Here is a 20819-nt window from a genome sequence, read left to right as displayed (position 1 = left end):
ACTTCAAGCTGCTTTTTCTGTCCCCTTCCCCTCCCCATCTCTTCTGGCATGTAAATAGTTTAACACTTTGAAATATAGGAAGGCACAACTCTGCTATCTTATGCAGGAGCCCCAGCAGCTTTACAAACTAAATATGCTATCAAACCACAGTGGTTGAAGGCAGCTCATCATAACTGCTGTCATCCCCTATTGGGATTTTGTTAGCTCCACTTTTGCCTGAGCTTTGTTAAGTACATCATAGTGAGATATAGTTATTTGGCAAAAGAACATTTTATTGTTAGCAGTTCCTTTAGAGCATATTTAGTAAGCAGATGTTACATCCATTCTGGATTTTAGTAGCATGTTTAAAGCAGATCAGTTTATAGGACCTAGGCACACTGCACAAATGGTCTCTAAATCATCATGTTAAAAGAATGGGAAGTACCTATTCATCGTTCCTTTTTGTCATAAAACAGAGTGCTAGTTCCAGAATCAGTTTCAAATTGGGTTCATGTAGTACAGTGACCATATCTGCAATTCATTCTCACTAACAGTAGCATATTGTCATGAAATGGGAAACTGGACAGCTTTTACCCTGTTAGTGTCAAATAGCTGTGCCATATTTTGATATGCATTATCATCCATAAGGAGGAAATGTGTGTATGACATTCAGTCCAGAAGATGACAGATCAGAAGAAAATACGCATGAAAGCTTAGAGGTGAGAGCTCTTCTAGAAAATAGTTTAGGATTTTAGGAAATAGTTTAGGGATTTTACACAGTACTGATTGGTACGTGTTAATTTTTTTATAGTTTATTTGTTTGAAATATCCATTTAGTTTGTACCCATCTAGTTTGTATTTCTTAGCAAATATTACATAAAGAAATATTCTGTCAGTGCAAACCACATTCAATTCAATAGTCTTTGTGCCAGGAGAGCACTTTGAAGATAAAGCGATTCTTTGTAGAGATGCTGACAAACATTTGTTTCCTCGTTGTTCCTTCTTTCTGTGCTGGAACTTCTCAGCTTGCTTCCAGACCTCTGGAATCTAAATAGCCTTCTGTAGATGGGTAGGCAGTCTGCCTTGCCCTCACCAGATGACTCCTCCTCCAAGAATGATCTGGCAAAATATGATTTGGAGCCCCCTGATACTTAGGAATAGCCCAGAACAGCAATTGAGGACGAGCCAGGACTCTCAAGGGAAACTGGCAAGAATCCCTCTCTACAGAGAAGGGAGCTCAGCATCTGAAGCAGAGACAGAACAACCCCTGGGAATGGCAGAGCTTCAGGAGGCAGACTGACACCCTCACAGTCAGGAGTGTTTTGTTGCAGAAGGGGACTCCTAGTGAGTAAAGGGCTATTCAGGAGCAGCCCTCCTCATGAGGAGGACTCTCTGAAGAAACCTCTAAGAGGCTGCAGCTGGGCCCAGGTTGCGGTTCTGAGAGCTCTGGCTTTGAAGCCTCCATGCAAGGCTGGTAGAGCTGCTGGAGCAATAGCTTGTTGACAGCACTGTGTCTTGTACCTGATCTTCTGCTTACCTTGACCTCTGACTGCCGCTCAGCTTGCCTCATTCCTGATTAGAACCACTGTGTACCTATTACAGATAGGTAGCCGTGTTGGTCTGCCATAGTCAAAATAAAAAAATTCCTTCCAGTAGCACCTTAAAGACCAACTTAGTCTTTAAGGTGCTACTGGAAGGAATTTTTTTATTTTGACTGTGTACCTAGAATTGGACATTGGTGTCTGCGTTTATTATAGCCTTTGTTATCTGAAAGGTTCCCTGCAACCTAAAACCTGTATAGGGCAGGACACAGTCTCCCTTTCCCCAGTCCTATTTGTTTGGGGGTGGTTTTGGGGGGTTGGGGTTGGGAAGGGGGTGACGTTTCATGGGGACCATGCCATGGGGTGGAGTGAGATAAATGCCCCTTCTCACTGTAGTCCCAATTATTGTTGGGATTCTCAAGGCAGTAATTTAGGGGGTGGGGGAGATTTAAAGGCCTATGCTATTTGGAAAGGGGAGGTTTAAAAGTGATGGATTGACTTCTAGAGTGGTGGCACATGCCATAAGGCAAGGGTAGGCAATATTGAGTTCTCCAAATGTTGTTGGAGACTCCAGCTCCCTTATTTGTGGTCATTGGCCCTGATCATTGATCATTCCCCATAGAGCATGTCCTTGGGGATCCTGCCATTTTCCATTCTGTGAATATGACCAAGCCAGCATAGACATCACTGAGACAGGAGTGTGAACATGCCGGGAATGTGGGATTGGGACAGCACATCTTTGGGGCTCTGTCCTGCAAATCATCTTGATGCAGCACACATGGAAGGAATTGAGGTGTTCTTCCTGGCAGGTTTAAGTTGTCCATGAGTCACTTCAATAAAGCAGTGTGCTCAACATGTAAGCCTTGTAGACCTTCATCTTGGTATTGGTTGTTAGCATCACATTCTCCCATACTCTTTTGGAGAGACGAGCCATTGTCGTGGCTGCCTTGCCAATGTGCATGTCCAGTTCAGTGTCGATGAAGAGGTTGCTGGTTGTGGTGTAACCCATAACCAAAATTGTCTACCATCTCAAACATATGGTCACCAATGCTGATGCACGGAGCCCATGCCTGGACAAAATGGTTGATGAGACTCTGTAGTCCTTCCTTGGAGTCCCATAAATTAAACGTGAAAGAAGGAGGTGAACAAGATGATAATAGAGCTTTGAAATGTTTTCTCCCCCCCCCCCCAATGCCTACTTTAAAATGTTGGAATATAGTTCAGGATTTTTTGCTATGCAGGAAACAATTGCTTCACCAGATTGCGCCTTATACAAGTGAGTGCTTGTCTGCTGGGCTATTTCCATGTTAATTCACCGCAGCTGTGTCAGGTCCTTACCCACCTCACGTTAGAGTACCCAGATTTAGCAGAAGCATTTGGGGCCCAGACAGGTTTGCAGAATTACATATGGCAGGGAGAGACAGCGCTTGACTCTTTGCCTGACTGATGCTTCTCTACTCCAAATCACTCTTCAAAGCTTTATTTCCAGTTTGCAGTCCCATGGCAGGAGAAGTGGCTTGAGTGAGGCAATATGGAAAAGGGAAGCAGTATTTCCTGCTACTTTTCTGCTCCCAATTGCCCCCTCCTAAAGCGCTTTTGTTTGTAATGTATCATTGGACTGGCAGTTTCCAAAATCAATTCTTAACAGCTACTGAGAACCTATAAATTTAGTAAGACTGCTGTAAATCTGTGCCTTCTGCTAAAGGTAATGGATATGGTTACTGCCCTGCAAATAATTTTGCTGATTCTTATGCCTTAGATGTATTAAGTTGCATTTTTACAGGCTGAAGCTCTCTTAAGGCTGTCTCATGGTTTTTCTGTCTTCCCTTGTCTCTGTAATAGCTCCCTGTATAATATAATCAGCACATTGAATGGGCATATTTTCAACCTCCCCCAGCCTTCCAGATTTTTAATTAAGATACTAAGTGTTAGCAGCGCTAATGGGCTCCCCCATGGAACGAGTGAAAATGCATTATGAGCATATTAGCTGTAACATACCACAAATTAGTATTTTCCAAGTGAGGGATCACTTTATTTTAAACCTGATAAATGAAATTTTGAATTCACACTTTACTGTAACCTCCATGAATCCCCCCCCCATATTTTTTATGGTGACTATTGAATGTTTAGTTTAATTGTCATAGTGGATACTGATGTAGAGGATATTAAATGATTCAAAATAAGTGAGAAAGTACCTTTTATTGGAACAATCTCTTTTGGCAAAGGCTGATGTATGGGGCTAGGAATGTCATGGAATGTTCAGTGGCATTTCAACTGCAGAGTTAATTAAACTTTTAACAGTACTGTACAATGTTCATGAACAACCCAGCTTTTATTTAAAAGTGAAAGTTTGGTTGGGATTAAAACCACTCAGAATTATAAGGACAGGAAGAACTGTGTTTAAATATGCTGAGGACTGCAGAACTATATGGGGGAAGAGCAAGTGTAATAGGGAAATTATAGGACCAGTAGGCCTAAGTCATGGTGGTTAAGGAAGGGACAAATTATGCAAAGGGAGCCTGTGGAAAAGATAAAGAATGAGGAAAGGAGAAAATTATTTTAAAACTCAGACAGAACATAAGCACCAAAGCCACATGTTGTTGGCAAAAGTGGAGGAGATGCATATAGAAATTCCATTAGGGAATATTTTTGGGAGTCACTGTGGCTCAAGAAAACAGGGCAAAAGTCAGCAGTGGGCTGAACAAGGTTTTGTTTGTTTTTAAGAAAAGTTTGACATGGAGATGAAATGAGAGCCAATAAGAATGCAGGGCTATGGAAAATCTTTGAACAGAACCATGGTGTAAAAAGCAGGACCCCTCAAATATCTGAATTGGGGCTTGGTCTGGAGTTAGGGATGAGGAGTGAGGTTGCCAAATTTGCTGACAGTACCAGATTATTCATGGTAATAAAAACAAAAGGGGGTTATAAAAAGCTCCAAAAGAATATCCGCAAAGCAAATGTAGTTCATTGAAAGTGTAAAGAGAAGCACATTGGGGCAAAAATTCCCAAAACATGGGGTTTGAGCTGGCAATGACTGATGAGGAAAGAGACGTTGGTATTATGGGGGATAGCACAACTGACACCTCAACACAGTGAGTGGCAGCTGTGAAAAGGCGAGTTAGGGAGCAACGTATCAAAAGGTTTAAAAATAAAACTGCTAATATTGTTATGCCTTTATACGAGTCTATATTGTGACCATACTTGGAAAACTGAGATTGCTACATCTCAACAAGGATATTGTAGAGTTGGGAAAGGTGCAGAATCAAGGGGCTGGAGCAAGTCCTCTATAATAAATGTTATTCTATTTGTTTGCTTATTTAAGGCATTTACACCCTACCCTTTAGCCAAAAAGTCTTCCAGGGTGGCCACTCTCAGATTTACAAACTAAAAAGTTATGACACACAAGGAGCAGGAATGGGAGGGAGGCTGGGAAAAGCAAGGTCAAGAACAAGCTCTTACAACTTTTGAGAGATTTTAGTTTAGAAAAAACTAAAAGAAAAACTAAAAAGATTTTATAGAGTTTTAGTTTAGTTTAGTTTAGTTTAGTTTAGTTTAGTTTAGTTTAGTTTAGTATAAAGGTAAAGGTAAAGGTACCCCTGCCCGTACGGGCCAGTCTTGACAGACTCTAGGGTTGTGCGCTCATCTCACTCTAGAGGCCGGGAGCCAGCGCTGTCTGCAGACACTTCCGGGTCACGTGGCCAGCGTGACAAAGCTGCTCTGGCGAGCCAGAGCCGCACACGGAAACGGCGTTTACCTTCCCGCTGGTAAGCGGTCCCTATTTATCTACCTGCACCCGGGGGTGCTTTCGAACTGCTAGGTTCGCAGGCGCTGGGACCGAGCAGCGGGAGCGCACCCCGCCGCGGGGATTCGAATCGCCGACCATGCGATCGGCAAGTCCTAGGCGCTGAGGTTTTACCCACAGCACCACCCGCGTCCCCAAAGGGAGAATATTTATGCAGCACATTGCACTCCCATGTAGGCACCCATCCAGATACAGACCGGGGCTGTTTCTGCTTAGCAAATGGACAACTACATGCGCACTGCAACGAAGCCACAGTGTATTACACTTAGTTTAGTTTAGAAAAAGAGCAAGTAATGGGCATGGGGCAAACAAGTTGGATAGCGATAAGATTTTCTGCCTTTCTCAAAGTACTAGAATCCAGAGATATACAATGAACCTGAATGATGGGGGATTCAGGACAGACAAAGGGAAATATTTATTCTTAGAGTGCATATTTAAACTATGGAATTTTCTGCCACAGGATGTAATGATGGCCACTAACTTTGATGTCATTAAAATGGTTTAGAGAAATTAATGGAGAATATCAACAGCTACTGGTTTTTCTGATATTCCAGGAACAAAGGCAGCATACCTCTGAATATTTTCACTGGGGGACATTAGTAGGAGAGTGCTATTACCCTTGTCCTGCTTCAGGGCTCCCCATAGGTGCTTGGTAGGCCACTGTGTGAAACAGGGTGTTGAACTAGATGTCCCTTTGGTCTGATACAGCAGGGCTTTCATTATTCCCTTATGAGTGTCTTTACTTTTGGCAGCACATGTGAAGCACTGTGAGCAATTTGAAAAGTGGTGTATAAATTCTACCTGTAATTATTTTAAATTTTTTGACAGCATTATATATTGCGACATCTTTTCTCCAGGGTGCAACTTTTCTGCCATCTGTACAAATCTAACAAAACAGAAAAAGTGAAATGTCACCATACCTGTACCGTTAGTTCAGCTCTCTCAACCTTCCCTCCCGCTCCCAGATTACCGACATAATGGGCGAGATCTTCAAAGCTCAACACTATCAGTGCCAGAACAAGTGATGTCATCCAATCACTGCTCTCGGTCAGGGTCCCCTCACCGTGCAGACAGTATAGGAAGGACAAGATCATGGTCTCCCAGTGTCCCTCCTCTACAAAGGTAAATTATTGTAATGATTTAGGCTTGGGTTTGTTGGTTTATTTGTTTGTTTGAATATGACATTAAATTAAATTATGTAGATACTAAAATTATTCCTTTAAACTCAAGATAATGAGTGAGAGAATATGAAAATTCAATTGCTTCTCTGTAGTAACACAGATATTTTTGCTTATAATATAGTAATGGACCTTATTAATAATTTACCTCTTGTTTTGTTACTTATCTTTGTAAATGACTAGTCATACAGTGTAATTCTTTCCATTCAGAGCAAGAATGATTGCTCCTTCATTTATATCTCTGCAATCCAAGCAAATCAAAACCAAAGCCTCTCTGTGGTGTTTTTTCCTAAGTAAACACCCTTGCCAGCAACCAATGTAGTAACTATTGAGCTTTATACAGAGTATATATTGTACTAATTTGCCATCCTACGCTGCCTATATGGGTTCATATCCCGATGAAACTGATGAAATAATATTTCCCCCACCTGTTAGATATGGTATGACTTTTGCAATATTAGCATTAAAAATGCCACTTGAATTCTGTTCAGCAAAGAAAGACCATATGTTTATGTAAAAATCTTCAGCTCATTGATGTAAAATATAGATTTAGGACAAAGTCTGTTCCAGCTTAGAGCAACAGTGCAGTTAGGAGTTTCATATTGATATTAGCCTCTATTATTTATTCATTTTTAAGCCTAGTTTTTTATGTTATGTATAAAATTATTGTAACTTTTTCTTGAAAGCTTATAACAATATTTCATTTGCAAAAGAATAACCTGTGTTGGAATATTAATAACCTGTAGAACCACCAGTGGCTGGTTATCTTGATAGACCTCCTTTCCTACCCTAGCAACCATTGTGCCTGTCATGGAATATTAGATATGGTTAAGGTGGAAGATTTCTGCTCATTGAACATACAAGCTAGAAAATAAGTTCTTTATTGAGGACCATGATCACAACCATTTTTTATTAGTATAAATCAATCTACCACAACATGGAAACTGATACTTTTATCTCTCTCTACCCAACAATAAAAATAGTGAAAGTTACAAATAGTCAGTTACTCATAAATTACTGAGACTTGTAATTATATATCAGCAACTGGAAGCTTTCAAAATCACATTCAACAGAATCACATTCAGTCACATTCAACTGAAAATAATGTTTGTGTGTTAAAGAATTTATTCTTAATTCCCCCCAGATCATACTAGCAACACTAAATGTTAATGGACACAAGAAAGTAGAGTGCAGTCTTAATTATTTTAGACTTACTTATGCCCTGCTTTTGAATCAAATTCAGGTCCCAAACCACCTTAAAAAGGTATCATATAATTAGCAGAGTTTCCCAAATTTGTGTCTCTAGCTATTTTTGGACTACAATTCCCATCATCACTGACCATTGGACCTGCTAGTTAGGGATGATGGGAGTTGAAGTCAAAAAACAGCTGGAGACCCAAGTTTGGGAAACCCTGAGAGATTTGTCTATGGGATGTAGATGGAAGAGTCTCTTCTGGGTACCTGAACTTCAATTATCTTCATTGTTCCAAGCAAAGCCACCCCAAATTCTGTGCGATACTTTCCCCCTAAAACTTTCTGTGATACAGCAGCTAAGTCAACATATGGAGAGACTTCTGCACCCTGCCTCTTTGACCATAGATTCCACAGCCACATTGAGTTAGATTAGGAAGTACAGTATCTGAATGAGTTAGTTTATTTTTTCCTGTACATGGGCAAACTGGACGCTAGTGTTATGGGGTATCAGGAAAAAGTGACAAAGTCTCCAAATTTACAGGACTGCTCCTGCTCAAGACTTAAGCCATTCTTAGTAATCAGCCATGATCTGAGGACACATAATGCAACCACCTTGTTATTGCTAAGCAAATCTGGTCAGAGCTTTAGTGGGAGACTCCCGCACCAAAAGGTAGCAGCAGACATGAGTTCCTTATTTGTGGTGCATTGTGAACCTGGAAATTCCCCCTTCTGACAATGAGATGACTTAGTTTAGCTTTTCCTTATCTCTATTCTGAGTGTCTTGGATGCCTACAGGGCTGTTTCATATTTTATTTTTCTTTTAATTGACAGATATGCTTCCTCAGTGTGTACCCTGAGTATTTAGAAATTGCTTCCTTATTTTGGGATGGCTGTGGTTATTGTTTAAACTGACAGGCAATTAACCACCTGTCCTTTCTAAAGGAGAGAAAGATAATATGAAGAGCTGAGTGTTGTGTCCCCCTCTTAAAAATATCTAGCATAAGGAAAACATCTAAATCATATTTTGTATAATTCAAATAAAACAATACACTTAGTGTTGGTGCAGATGCAACACTGGCACTTTTAATCATGGCTAAACGATCAGAAGCCAGCCACAAGATTGCGCATTCCTTCCCTTCCTGCCGTAGCCATGGTCAATAAATGGACAATAATTAATAAGTCTCCAGGTTTTCAGGTTTAATAAGTGTTTGGTTGGCAAATGATGGTTATTTTGCATAAATACTTCCAATTTGCACACTTTTGTCTGAAAAGGAATGTTAATTATGTAGATTTCGCATTTTGTTTTTAGATGGCATTGGCTAAGTGATGTGCAGTAAAATTAAATATTGCAGTGAATTGCTTGTGGATCATGACAGAGAGGGTGAAAATATTCCTGGTACAGATTCCCCACCTCTTCCCTACCTTGAGTCTGATTTTTTCTTCTTCAATTTTTTTCCCTCAGCGAGAAGGCAGTACATGCCAATTTTTATATAAGATGTATACATAGGTAACCAATCCTATTAGTTTTGAACAGATTTTGTCAGAGTCAAGGATGTTAAAGGTTACAGCTAACATTTTCATTAACAGGGCTCATCTTAAAGAGAACTGCTCATTTCCGCCTTCATGACATTGATGGTTTTGTTTCTTCAGTAGGAATGTGGAACAGGGGTCTCGAGGGACCCGATCTACTCCTGCACATTACAATACCATGAACCGAATGGATAGACATCGAATAATGGATGACCACAACTCCCCAGACAGAGAGAGGTAGATATTCAGATGTAAAAGAGTAAACAATGGAAACAATAATAATACATTTTAGACAAAACAGAATCAATTCAGATTGATATTTAAACCTCAGCACCTCCAGTTTACAAAAGTGAAATAGTTAAATTTGCCTAATGCTATTTCCTGCTATTATTATTCTGTATCACATATAAATAGTCCCATTGTTTGCATTTACTGGTCAGGAAAGCTTGAAGAAAGCATGCAAGAAGAACATTTTAGCCAAATAATTGAATCAATTCTACGGGCCTTTTATTTTACCTTTGACAATAATCACATGTTAGAATGAAAACTTGGATTTATTTATTGTATTGGTAGAGATTAGAAATATCCAAGGCTTTCCCAGTTTGATTATTATAATGCTACACTTTGTTGTTGTGCAAACACCCCTTCCATGCACAAATGGATGGGTTTTGCTTTTTAAAAAGGTGTTCACTCTTTACCAGCTCCCAGTGTCAGAACTCTGCTTCCATGAAAACTTCAAAGAAACCTCTAGCTCAGACACCCCCAAACTCGGCCCTCCAGATGTTTTGGGACTACAATTCCAATCATCCCTGACCACTGGTCCTGTTAGCTAGGGATGATGGGAGTTGTAGTCCCAAAACATCTGGAGGCCGTGTTTGGGGATGCCTGCTCTAGCTGGACACATGAGTAATATATAGAGCTGGGGGAGGGTGGGGATATGTTTTATGAGGAAGTACACTTTGTTAGTACCTTTTAAACAGTGTTGCTTGAGAAATCTTTTCTATAGCAACCTGAGATCTACTGACATCTTGGAATTTTAATGAAATAGAAGTGAAGCAGAGATTGTAGTTGGCTTATGTTGCTTACTCTGCAACATTACCTGAGGCATTTTTTGCTTTCATTTTAAAAAATAGACAGGACATTTTTCACCTCATTAACTTGTGTTAATGAAAATTGAATTTGAAATGTTCACCTCCCTCAGTTTTATAATATACTTGCACTTCGGTATTTTTAACACCTTACCTAACAAGATACCAGTATATTTTCCACAATCTTACATGTACAAAAAATTAAAGTTGCTTTTTTAAAAAAAGAGTAATATCATAAACAATTTTTCTGTTACTATTTTTCAAACAAAAAGTAATATTTCAGACTGCCCGAATCATTTACTATAATTTCTAATTATAAATGACAGAAGCAGCTAGTAGCAAGTTTTAACGTTTTATAGAAAGTTCTTGTCTGGCAGGGATTCAAAAAATCCTTATCCAAATTCCTGAAGTGCTTCTATGCATTCACAGGAGCTCTGTGGTTGTTTTCTTCTAGTTGGAATACCAGTCTCCTCCCCCCCCCCCAAAAAAAAAATTCTGATCCACCAAATCCCACAGTACTCCCTATTAAAGGTACCTGATATTGTGTGGAAAGAGGGATGCAGCAAATGTTCTGTTGCAGGCGTAATGATAACAACAACAACAACAATTTTATTACTTATACCCCGTCCATCTGGCTGGATTTCTCTAGCCACTCTGGGCGGCTTACAGTGCATATAAAAACATAGTAAAACATAAAAGGTTGTTTGGATCCTAACTAAGAATTTAAACAGCATGACAGTTGATTTTGAGGTAAAGTTAAGGTGTCTTTCTCTGCTATTGAAGTAATTCAGTCTTAAAATGGTATAATTTGAAGTGGATTGTGCTTTTGAACTGTTTAGTTTAATAAAATTTCCTAAACACAAATTCCTCCATTGTGCTTAAATTTAGAATGCTAAATGCCTGATTCACCAGCACGTTAAACTGGACCAGGCAAATTTAAGCTGGTTAAATCTTTGGCTTTTTTGACATGTATTAGAGAGAGAGAGGGAGACAGACAGACATAATTCTTAAAATAACAAATAGCAGACTATGGGTAGCAGATTCTAGGCACCATTTCCAGAATAAGAGACACATTCCAGAACTGATACGTTCTGCTGTTCTTTTCAATTTAAAAAGCTGTGGCCTAGAGCACCGAAATACTCTTTTAAGCCATCACTTATAGATGGTGTGGCATTAGGTAAGATGCTATCTTTTAATGGATGAACTCATGCTGCTGAAAGAGTATGCAGACAATTGAGTTAAAAACTCGACTTCAGGCAGATGCTTGACAGAATTATGTGAACCAGAAACTGCATACTCTTTAAGCCACTGTTGTTGGCCCGGTAAATTATAATAGCTTGCCTATTTGTTCTTCTCCTGCTTATTCTCTGGGGCCATCAGAACAAAATATACCAAAGTTAAACAGATAGTTTTGAGTATTCTTTGCAGGCCTGGTATCAGACTTTCTTTATAACTGATGCAGCCACAGTGCTGCACATACTGATAAGTGTGTCAACAGGGACTTTTTCAACCCCTTTCCTTTTTCTTCAAGGACACTGAAAGAAAGGGCAAAACAAAAATCAGTTCACCAGAAAGAGAGAGAAAAAGAGCATTTTGTCCCAATAATCTGGGACTTGATTGGAATATATGGTACTGTTGTTCTGCCGTTAGACACCAAAAACTAACTTTCATAGATTGTTACTTACTCTCATGGTCATCATTACCTCAAAATAGTTTTATGAGCCTGAAAGCACCATAATTTAAAATAGTATATTTTCCTAAAAGTTATTAAGCTTGAAAAGTCTCTAGTGTGCATTAAAAATGTATTTACAAATATCCTCTGCATTGAGATATGTATTGTTCCAAAACTATGGTCATTTAATAGTGCATTAGCTGAAGGATGAAACAGCCAGCTTCTCTGTTTATTTTTTATACTATCCTTTCTCCAAAGAGCTTAGGCTGGTGTGTATGCCTCCCCTGTCGGGAAATCTTGCTGCTTTTTCCTGACATCCCCTACCTTCTATCCTCAAAATAACCATGTCAGGTAGTTTAGGCTGACACAAGTAACCTTTGTGGCTTAGTGGGAATTTGAAGACAAGTGTATCCAGTCTAAAGTGAGCACTCTAACCAGTGCACCACACCAAAGAGTTTTTCAAAGGATCCATTTGCTTAAATAGTGCTGCCCAAATTGTCTACAAAATGGGGTGGCTCACTTTATAGAGCAAAAGAGACATGGAAAAGCTCTCCTTAAGGAGAGCAAAATTTGAGCAGTTTACCTTCACAAATTTGTCACCCCATCCCCCTGTCCCCCTGAGCTCAGCTGGAGTGGGATGAGGCAAGGATGCCTCATTCGAGAGAGATGCAGAGGGTTGCTACTAGGCAGATGACATTTTCTGTTGTGGCTCCTGATTGTGGAATGCTCTTCCCAAGGAGTCTCAGCTGGTGCCAACTTTGTCATCATTTCAATACCAGGTTTAAAATATCTCTGCTCCCAGATGTTTGGTTGTTTGGCTGTTGGTACCTGGTGTATTTTATTTGGCTGTTTAATTGATGGTCTTACTGAGGTATGTAGAGGTTAAAATGTTGTATTTATATTTTTTTGTATTTTTATTCTTGTTGTCTGTTGGGTGTAAATTCCCTTAAGATTTCACAGTGTATGGTGATTAATAAATAAAGTAGCAGCAATAGCTGCAGTTGTAGTAGCAGTAATAATAATAATAATAATAATAATAATAATAATAATAGGAAGTAAGGTGTTTAGCTTCCCTTGCCAGCATATTCATTTTGCTGTTGAAACCGAGATTGATTTATCTGTGATGGAGCAAACTTGAGTCTAAACAAATAGGATTTGCTGTTGTCACATCTGTTTTTGGCCTTAAAGTATAAAGAGCTAGGATTCCAGAATAAAGGAGGGAAATTGACGTTGTCAGTACTTTGTCAAGTAAAAGCTTATTAGAAAGTTTCTGAACAGTTGTAGTGTGTAGCATTACGTAACCACTTTGGGAACTCTGATAGAAAAACATGGTGCAAAATGAAGAAATAAAATACTGTATCATTTAGCAGTTTAAGTATATGGTTGCATTGGTGCACTAATTCTAGAGTCTGGCTGCAGCAAAAGCTCTGAGGGTATTTCTCCTCTTTAAGTCGCATGTGCTTCTTGCTGCAGTTCTGAAGTTGAGGCTGAAAGGGTAAGTGGCTATATGCTTACACTGGGAAGCAACATTTGGCCCTTTAAGTTGCTAGCTCATTGTGGCAGCAGGAGAATTAGGCTGCATATCTTTACAGAAGTAAGTCTCATTGATTTTAGTGTCAGTGCTGTAATTATTTATATTTTCCTGCTTTTACAGTTCCGTTAAGTTCCAGATTATAGGATTCCCCCCCCCCCATGTTGAGTAAAGAACTAAGTGATTTTGAACTGGTGAAAACAATGTGAAATAAAGAAACATCGTTGTCAACAATATTAATATACATTCTCATATATGAGAAGAAAGCATGACAGAAAGTATTTGAGGGTTAAATATGTCTTATTTTCTGCATAAGAAATGATTATTTTTGAACCAGTCTAAATGTGCTCAGAAATATCCAGATTTAATTGTATATATATTACCCTCTGGCCTTCGGTTGGCTATGTCTGATGAACCAGGGGCAGCTCCATGCCAGCAGAGCACTGGAGAATTATTCCCTCTCCATTTCCCTTGTGGTACTCATGCTGCAGATTAGCCACTGTCCCTTGCAGATTGGCCACCTATCCATTGAAGGATCTTGTGGCATCCCAAACTAACAAATTTTCTGTAGCAATGGTCCAAATATTACTTTTCCAGATGCATGAAACAATATTCTCTGATACAGATATAAACAGAATGACATGCACATACAATGGGGGAAGATAAAGGATAGAGTGTCCTATTACTCTGTAGAGTGAAATGCAATCAAGGTCCAGTGAAAAGGGTAAATGGTCTATTTAGCTTGAGTGTGACCCATTCCTGCAGGTAATGAATTGGCAAATCAAGATGAATAGACAACAAACACCACTTTGCTGTGCCAATTTATTACCAGTAAGGTCACACTCTCTCAATTGGATTTTTTTTTACCCTAGAACTTGTTTGCATTCCATTCTACATAGTAATAGGTCACACCTGTCTCTTCCATCGATGAGTCCACAGGTATCTCTTGGTAATAACATCTCTCTTCAGTCTATACATGTGTGGTGTGTGTAGATACACAAAGCCTTGTACTTAGCAGTTTAGCTGTTTATCTGACAAAGTGGATTCTTGCCCATTAAAGCATCCAAATCTAGCATTACAGGTTACACCAAAAGCTACTAAATCTGTATAGCGTGAATCCAATATTGTCTCATTCTATATGGAGGTATACAAGGCATTAGTTTGTTATTTATTAAAAACTGTTATGTTCTTCCATTCCACAGTTGTATAAAGTAGCTTACATCATTGCTTTAAACCAATTTCATAGAATGAAACAAATTCATAAACAGAAAACTGTGAACATTAAAACTCAAAACAGCACCACCAAACCCAAAGCACATTCTCCTCCTCTGTCAGTCCAGAGGTTTGGGAAAGATAGGATTTTTGAAGGAGTTTGTTCCGAAAGGGGGACCACTGACACTTGGAAAAGATTATTCCAGAAAGTCAGATTTGCTACTAAGAAACATTTGCTTCTTACTCTTGACTGTTTAGCTTCCCCAAATGTGTGTGTATGGGGGGGGGGGTTCAGCTGGGTTCTCGGCTAAGATTTTTAGAGGCTTGAAAAGTTTCATGTGAATTTCTCCACAGTTGCCATAATCTTCTTAACCAAACTGATTTTTGGCATATCCTGATATTTCCAAAATGGGTACACTGACTGTGTATCAAATGGGCAGGCATTGTTCATATATGTATAATATAGTTCTGCAGGAACTTATGAGGCATTCTGTGAATATTACAAAACAATATATTTCCATTTACCAAGTATTAATTTCACAAAACTGAGGCACGCTCCATTTGAAGCATGAAATCAGAATGAAATCAACACATTTTAATAGCTTTTCTTTGGGAAGAAGCATTAGTACAGTTGGTCCTCCAATAGGATTCTGTAAGCGTTGCTCTGAATATTTTCATGTACCTTTCTTCACTGTTTATGTCTCATGCCTAATACAATTGAACCTTCTCAAATGTCTCAATGACTCTGGGCTGGTTCAGAAATAACATTCCTGGAGCGGGGATGGTGATGTCATCAATTTAAAATGGCACCTTAGTTTGCATCTTCTACTCACCCTGAAGGCAGTGTAACACTCTGCTTGCTTAATTCAACACAAACACCTCTCTCTACTATTGGGGGCATCATTGTGCTGCATTGCCTTCAACCTTTCCAGTTCCAGGACCCAGCTTTAGGTCATACATGAATTTGGGGACCCACTATTCCCCCCCCACAGGCTTGTATTTACATGGTGTTGCTGCTGCTGTTGCAACCTGCCTTAGGAATGGATCCAAAAGGGAATAAACAAGGGTGGGATTGACTTTTAGCTATCCCCAGGGAAAAGAAATACTAATGGATGCTAACTTTCAAAGATTTCTGGTGTGCTCTTGTAATGAGAAGAAATATAGGTTAAAATTTCAAATTGCTGTGTTTTAGCTTATACGAACCTGAAAAAGTAGCAGTAGCTGTTCTTTACAACAATGCATATTTGCAGTATTGGTGTCCTCCAGAACTGTCTCTAGGTCTGATATTCACAGATTCAGTAAAAGCTTAGTTAGGTGCAAATTAAGTTCAAGTCAGAATAAGATCAGGAGAGCTATGCATGTTGCTGATAAAGTCTCAAATTGATTTATTTATAATAGGGATAAGGTATCAGGAAAGGAAAGAGGAACAAAATCACCCACACCTGCTGGGTTCAGCTTAAGTGAACTCATTATTTTTCCTTTGCTAAGGCATCATCAGTGTTTTCACTGAGAGAGCTGACAAATCCAATAATCTATGGAAAATTACCTGCATAAACACAGAACTGTATTACTGCCCAGTGTAATTTCTTGAATATAGTGGTCCTCGTTATGGTATGCTCCATCTTGATAAAGGCAGGATATATACTGAGGTTGCATTTTCCTGACTCAGACAAGTCAAGTCCTGCAGAATGGCAGAGCTTAAATCTCTATGCAAGCTTTAGCTTTAAGTATCTCCCGAGACCAACAAATCATGCTGCATTGCTGTTCATACTGTGATGAGAGCTACTGATTTTGATCTGCCAAAATGAGAAATTTTGAAATGACAGGCTACTAGGACATGATCCATGACAATTTATGCTTTGAGAAAGAAATTGCTATAAAAAGTCACCTTGATAAAACCAGTACCAAACTGGAAAAAAAGTTTTGTGATAGTGTTTCCAAAATAGAAAAAGACTGAAACCAGCTTTCCTCTTAATAGTTGCCACTGGAATGATGCTAAAGCAAAGTGTTATAATAATTTAAACTGATATGTACAGCTATATTTTGATTCTGGGTCGCCTTTCCTAATCTACACATAAATTATTCTGAATCTAGCAACATTCCCATCTCACTTTGTCTTAAATATAAAATGCAAATATTGTTTTTATAACTCAAGAGATGAATGGTGACATTAGAAAGTTTGATAGTGGGGTATCTTGAATTATGCATTTTTCTATTTGTTCCTGCCTCACCTTGTTCTCTCCCCTACACCACCACCATTGTTTCTAATGGAAATACCATAAAATGGTACCTTGTATACTCAATCCGTTATTGCTACAATATTTGTCGTATCATGAAGAAAAGAACATTCAATATTGGTTTCTCACTTTTAGTCAATATAAAAAGGGCTAGGTATATGAGTAGCAATGGGTGAATCAGTTTGTTTCTAGTCTGTGTCAGTATTCGCTCATAAATCCGTTTCATCTCATTTCCATAATAATCTATGAATATATTTTTAAATACACACCAAAAAACCCACAAATTAAATATTTGATTTTTATTTTAGAATTACATTTCTAAATGTATTTTCTCCTGACATACCTACTGCTAAATGCATATTTTCCTAATGCATATTTCTAAATGTATTTTGATATGTTTTGGAGCCTAGAAGCACAATGGAATATTTGAGAAGTATAAAATCTGAAGGCTAACTAAGTACTGATCTAGACATTAGTCCAAGAGGTGCTGATCAGATGAGTTCATATCAGAATTTGCAAATACCGGATTCGTCAAGGTTCCTTGTGATACTTCAGATCTTGACCGTTGGGTTTAATTACTTCTAGAAAGGTTGACGGTAGGAAAATGCTTATGCCCCACCTACTAGGGAGTGCCATTTACAGCCTGATGTGGTGGGGTTTGGGGAACTGTTGGTGACAGGATTTCCCATGTGACTGGGAAGCGCTTTGTGTACCTTCCAGCCATGCAGGAGGTTGAGAGATGAGCGAGACTAGGGAAGCAGACCAGCATTCAGCCTGGCTCCCTGAGGGGCAGAGCTTCAGGAATGGACCTGACTAGAGACTGCCCACTGTCAGGTACATTCCTGGAGCATATAAGAGAAAATATTATCAGCTCTTCTTTATTTGGTTATCAGCCAGTTTAACCTCCCACCCTCTTCTCTGTACTTCAACACTTGCCTTCTTGCAAGGATAGGATAGTGGTCGATGGACATTGCTGTGGACCGTTGTTGGTCTCTGCTTTCAGGGTCAGGGAGCAATTTTGCTTCCAGGCAATTTGGCATGGTCCTGTAGATTTCCACCTACTTCATAGCAGTCATCACAACTTGAGCCCTCACTCTGGGAATGTCCTCTTTCTTCTGCCTAAACTTGCTTAATTCCAGGAATTTGATGCCCCCTATCTATATGAACTGTGGGCTGATTAGGTAAAAGGTAAAGATAAAGGACCCCTGGATGGTTAAGTCCAGTCAAAGGCGACTATGGAGTTGTGGCACTCAGTGGCGTAGCGTGGGTTGTCAGCACCCGGGGCAAGGCAAGTAATTTGCGCCCCCTAACCCGTGGATTTTAGGGGCAGAGAGCTGCGAGTGTGAGCGTGCCCCCCAGATGTTGCGCCCGGTGCGGCCGGCCCCCCCTGCACCCCCCATGCTACGCCACTGGTGGCACTCATCTCACTTTCAGGCTGAGGGAGCAGGTGTTTGTCCACAGATAGTTTTCGGGGTCATGTGGCCAGCATGACTAAACCGCTACTGGTGCACAGAGGACCGTGATGAGTGCCAGAGTGCACGGAAATGCTGTTTACATTCCTGCCATGGTGGTACCTATTTATCTACTTGCACTGGCATGCTTTCAAACTGCTAGGTTGGCAGGAGCTGGAACAGAGCAACGGGAGCTCCTCCCATCGCAGGGATTTGAACTGCCAACCTTCCAGTCAGCAAGCCCAAGAGGTTCAGTGCATAGAATTAAGCTCCCCCATATTTCTAGGGTTTACAGATGTCAAATGCTTGCACTGGGGCAATAGAGGAAGATTATCACAGTGCAGCATAGCAAAGTTATAAATTGTTCCTCTAGGTGATAAAAATACCATTAACATTTCCTTCAGAGTTTTTCGGTATTCTTTGCATTTTTTCCATGCTTTTGTGATGTTTATAGAATTATACTGATTAGAGACTATGATTTTGTAGCTGCTGTGTTGTCATGTCGTTTGTCCTTCAGTTTCCTTTTTAGGATGTGTGTTCATCAGTCTTCATTTCATTGTCTTACATTTTCATTTTTTGTTTCTGCTATGCTTTCAGTCCTTATGTCAGTCTGCCTTGGTCTCAACACACTCAGTCCATTGACTACCATCATAGAAATGCCAGGTATCTGTTTTCCTGTGTGTGTGCCTCTGTGTGTATAAATGCATGTCCCTGCTTGCACCTATATTTTTACTTCACTCTGTTCAGGTCACTGAAGGGTATTGCAGGATTGCTTTATAGGCAAATATTTAGAAGATTAGTAGGTGTTATTTTTAAAGACTGAAAACATTCACCTGTTTGTTTGCCTAACCATACTCTACTTGATAACACCCGCTTCCTGTTATTGGCATACATGAAATAGCAGTTGATTTATGAGGTTTTGTCTTTGAACTTCCAAATGTTAGAGTCAGGTCATTGATCATTCCAGAAAAGGTATATGGGTCACACCCACACCATATATTTAAGTGTATTTTAAGTGAATTTTGTGGATGTGACCCATATACCTTTAAAGCACATGGCTACCCCCAAACGAATTCACAGAGCTGCAGTTCCCAGTACCTTTAACAAACTACAGTTTCTAGGATTCTTTGGCTGAAGCCACGTGCTTTAAATGTACGGTGTGTGTAGTTTCTAGACCTATAAATAACATTTCAAAAAGTCACTATCCCAGGCAGTGTTGACAACATTCAAGTAGGTTAATTTCCATAATGAAAGAATAAATGATGTTACGTGAAGGACAAGTATTAAAGCTGGTGTAGTGTGTTATCTAAATGGGTGAGCTGTGACCCAGGAAAGACCTAGTTGGAATCTCATCTGAGCTATGAACCCTGTTGGTAGCTTTACATGCACATCTGTCTCTTAGCTCCAGTGCTCCCAGCTGTAGTTTGGGGCTAATAATGCTACCTACCTTACATAATAATTGTAAGGATTATTGCAATATGGTACATGTGAAGTCCTTTCAGCTCTTAAAACTACAGTACTATATAAATGTTGTGTACTGTTATTGCTGTTGTTATTATTATTATTCTTAATTATTGTTATTCCAGAGACTGGGATGCAAGCAGAGTGCCTCATGAACTGCATGTTTTTGTAGCTTTGACATATGGTTTTCACTGTCAGCCTCTGACAGTAATGAACACTTCTTAGAAAGGAATAGAAGTCTTTCAGACTCGGGTCATGCAGTTATTGTCTCTAAATAGGTAGTTAGGTTGTAATGCTGTTTGTATCTTGTGGATGTAGCAGCAGGTACAAATTTATATCTCCCTGGAGTGGGATAGTTGTGTGAATGAGAGAACATTACATCAAGGTCAGCACTGAAAGTGGCTTTGGATGTTATTGAAGAAGCGTCATCAACAAATGCAGTTACTACCTAATTCTGCATTTGGATGGCAGTGCTTCTTGTAATATTTGAAGGTGAACTTATGCAGAGGAACTTGTGCAACCCAGTGGCGTAGCGTGGGTTGTCAGCACCCGGGGCAAGGCAAGTAATTTGCGCCCCAACCCGTGGATTTGCGCCCCCTAACCCTAACCCCCAGGTGTTGCGCCCGGTGCGGCCGGCCCCCCCTGCACCCCCTACGCTACGCCACTGGTGCAACCTACCACTTCTGCATTTTGCCTGTGTGAATTTTGATTGGACTATCACCAAAGTCACTTGTGTGTCACTTCTGGAACTGTTCTGAGTTTCTCTTATTCTTAGATTTACAATCTAAAACCATGATAGTGCTTTAATTATCACTTTGAGAATGCTTTGCATTAATCATAAACATTTATACATTAGCATGCTTTATATGTACATCTGAATTGGTCTTTTTTTTCTTTCTTTGTCATTTGCTTCTCTGTGTTTACCTTTGTGTCTCATTTGTGT

The 20819-nt window shown here is 39.6% G+C and overlaps 1 protein-coding gene across 28 annotated transcripts in view; it reads left to right on the top strand.

Annotated features, from left to right (window-relative positions):
• RIMS2 (regulating synaptic membrane exocytosis 2) overlaps window positions 1–20819 on the top strand; it is a 349035-nt gene that overhangs the window by 201019 nt on the left and 127197 nt on the right. For 18 of the 28 annotated variants that reach the window (XM_083516462.1, XM_083516453.1, XM_083516452.1 and 15 more), the window contains 2 exons: window positions 6288–6444; window positions 9345–9461. In XM_083516462.1, the coding sequence (XP_083372588.1) occupies window positions 6288–6444; window positions 9345–9461 (274 nt within the window). Of the gene's footprint in view, window positions 1–6287; window positions 6445–9344; window positions 9462–19012; window positions 19079–20819 lie in introns of all 28 variants that reach the window. The other 10 variants (XM_083516456.1, XM_083516464.1, XM_083516467.1 and 7 more) reach the window with 3 other exon arrangements.

Source organism: Podarcis liolepis, assembly GCF_965112155.1.
Source record: "Podarcis liolepis genome assembly, chromosome: 8".
In the NCBI taxonomy this organism is placed as follows: domain Eukaryota; kingdom Metazoa; phylum Chordata; class Lepidosauria; order Squamata; family Lacertidae; genus Podarcis; species Podarcis liolepis.
Note: the sequence above shows the minus strand (reverse complement) of the source record. Positions and strands in the feature narration are given on the sequence as shown.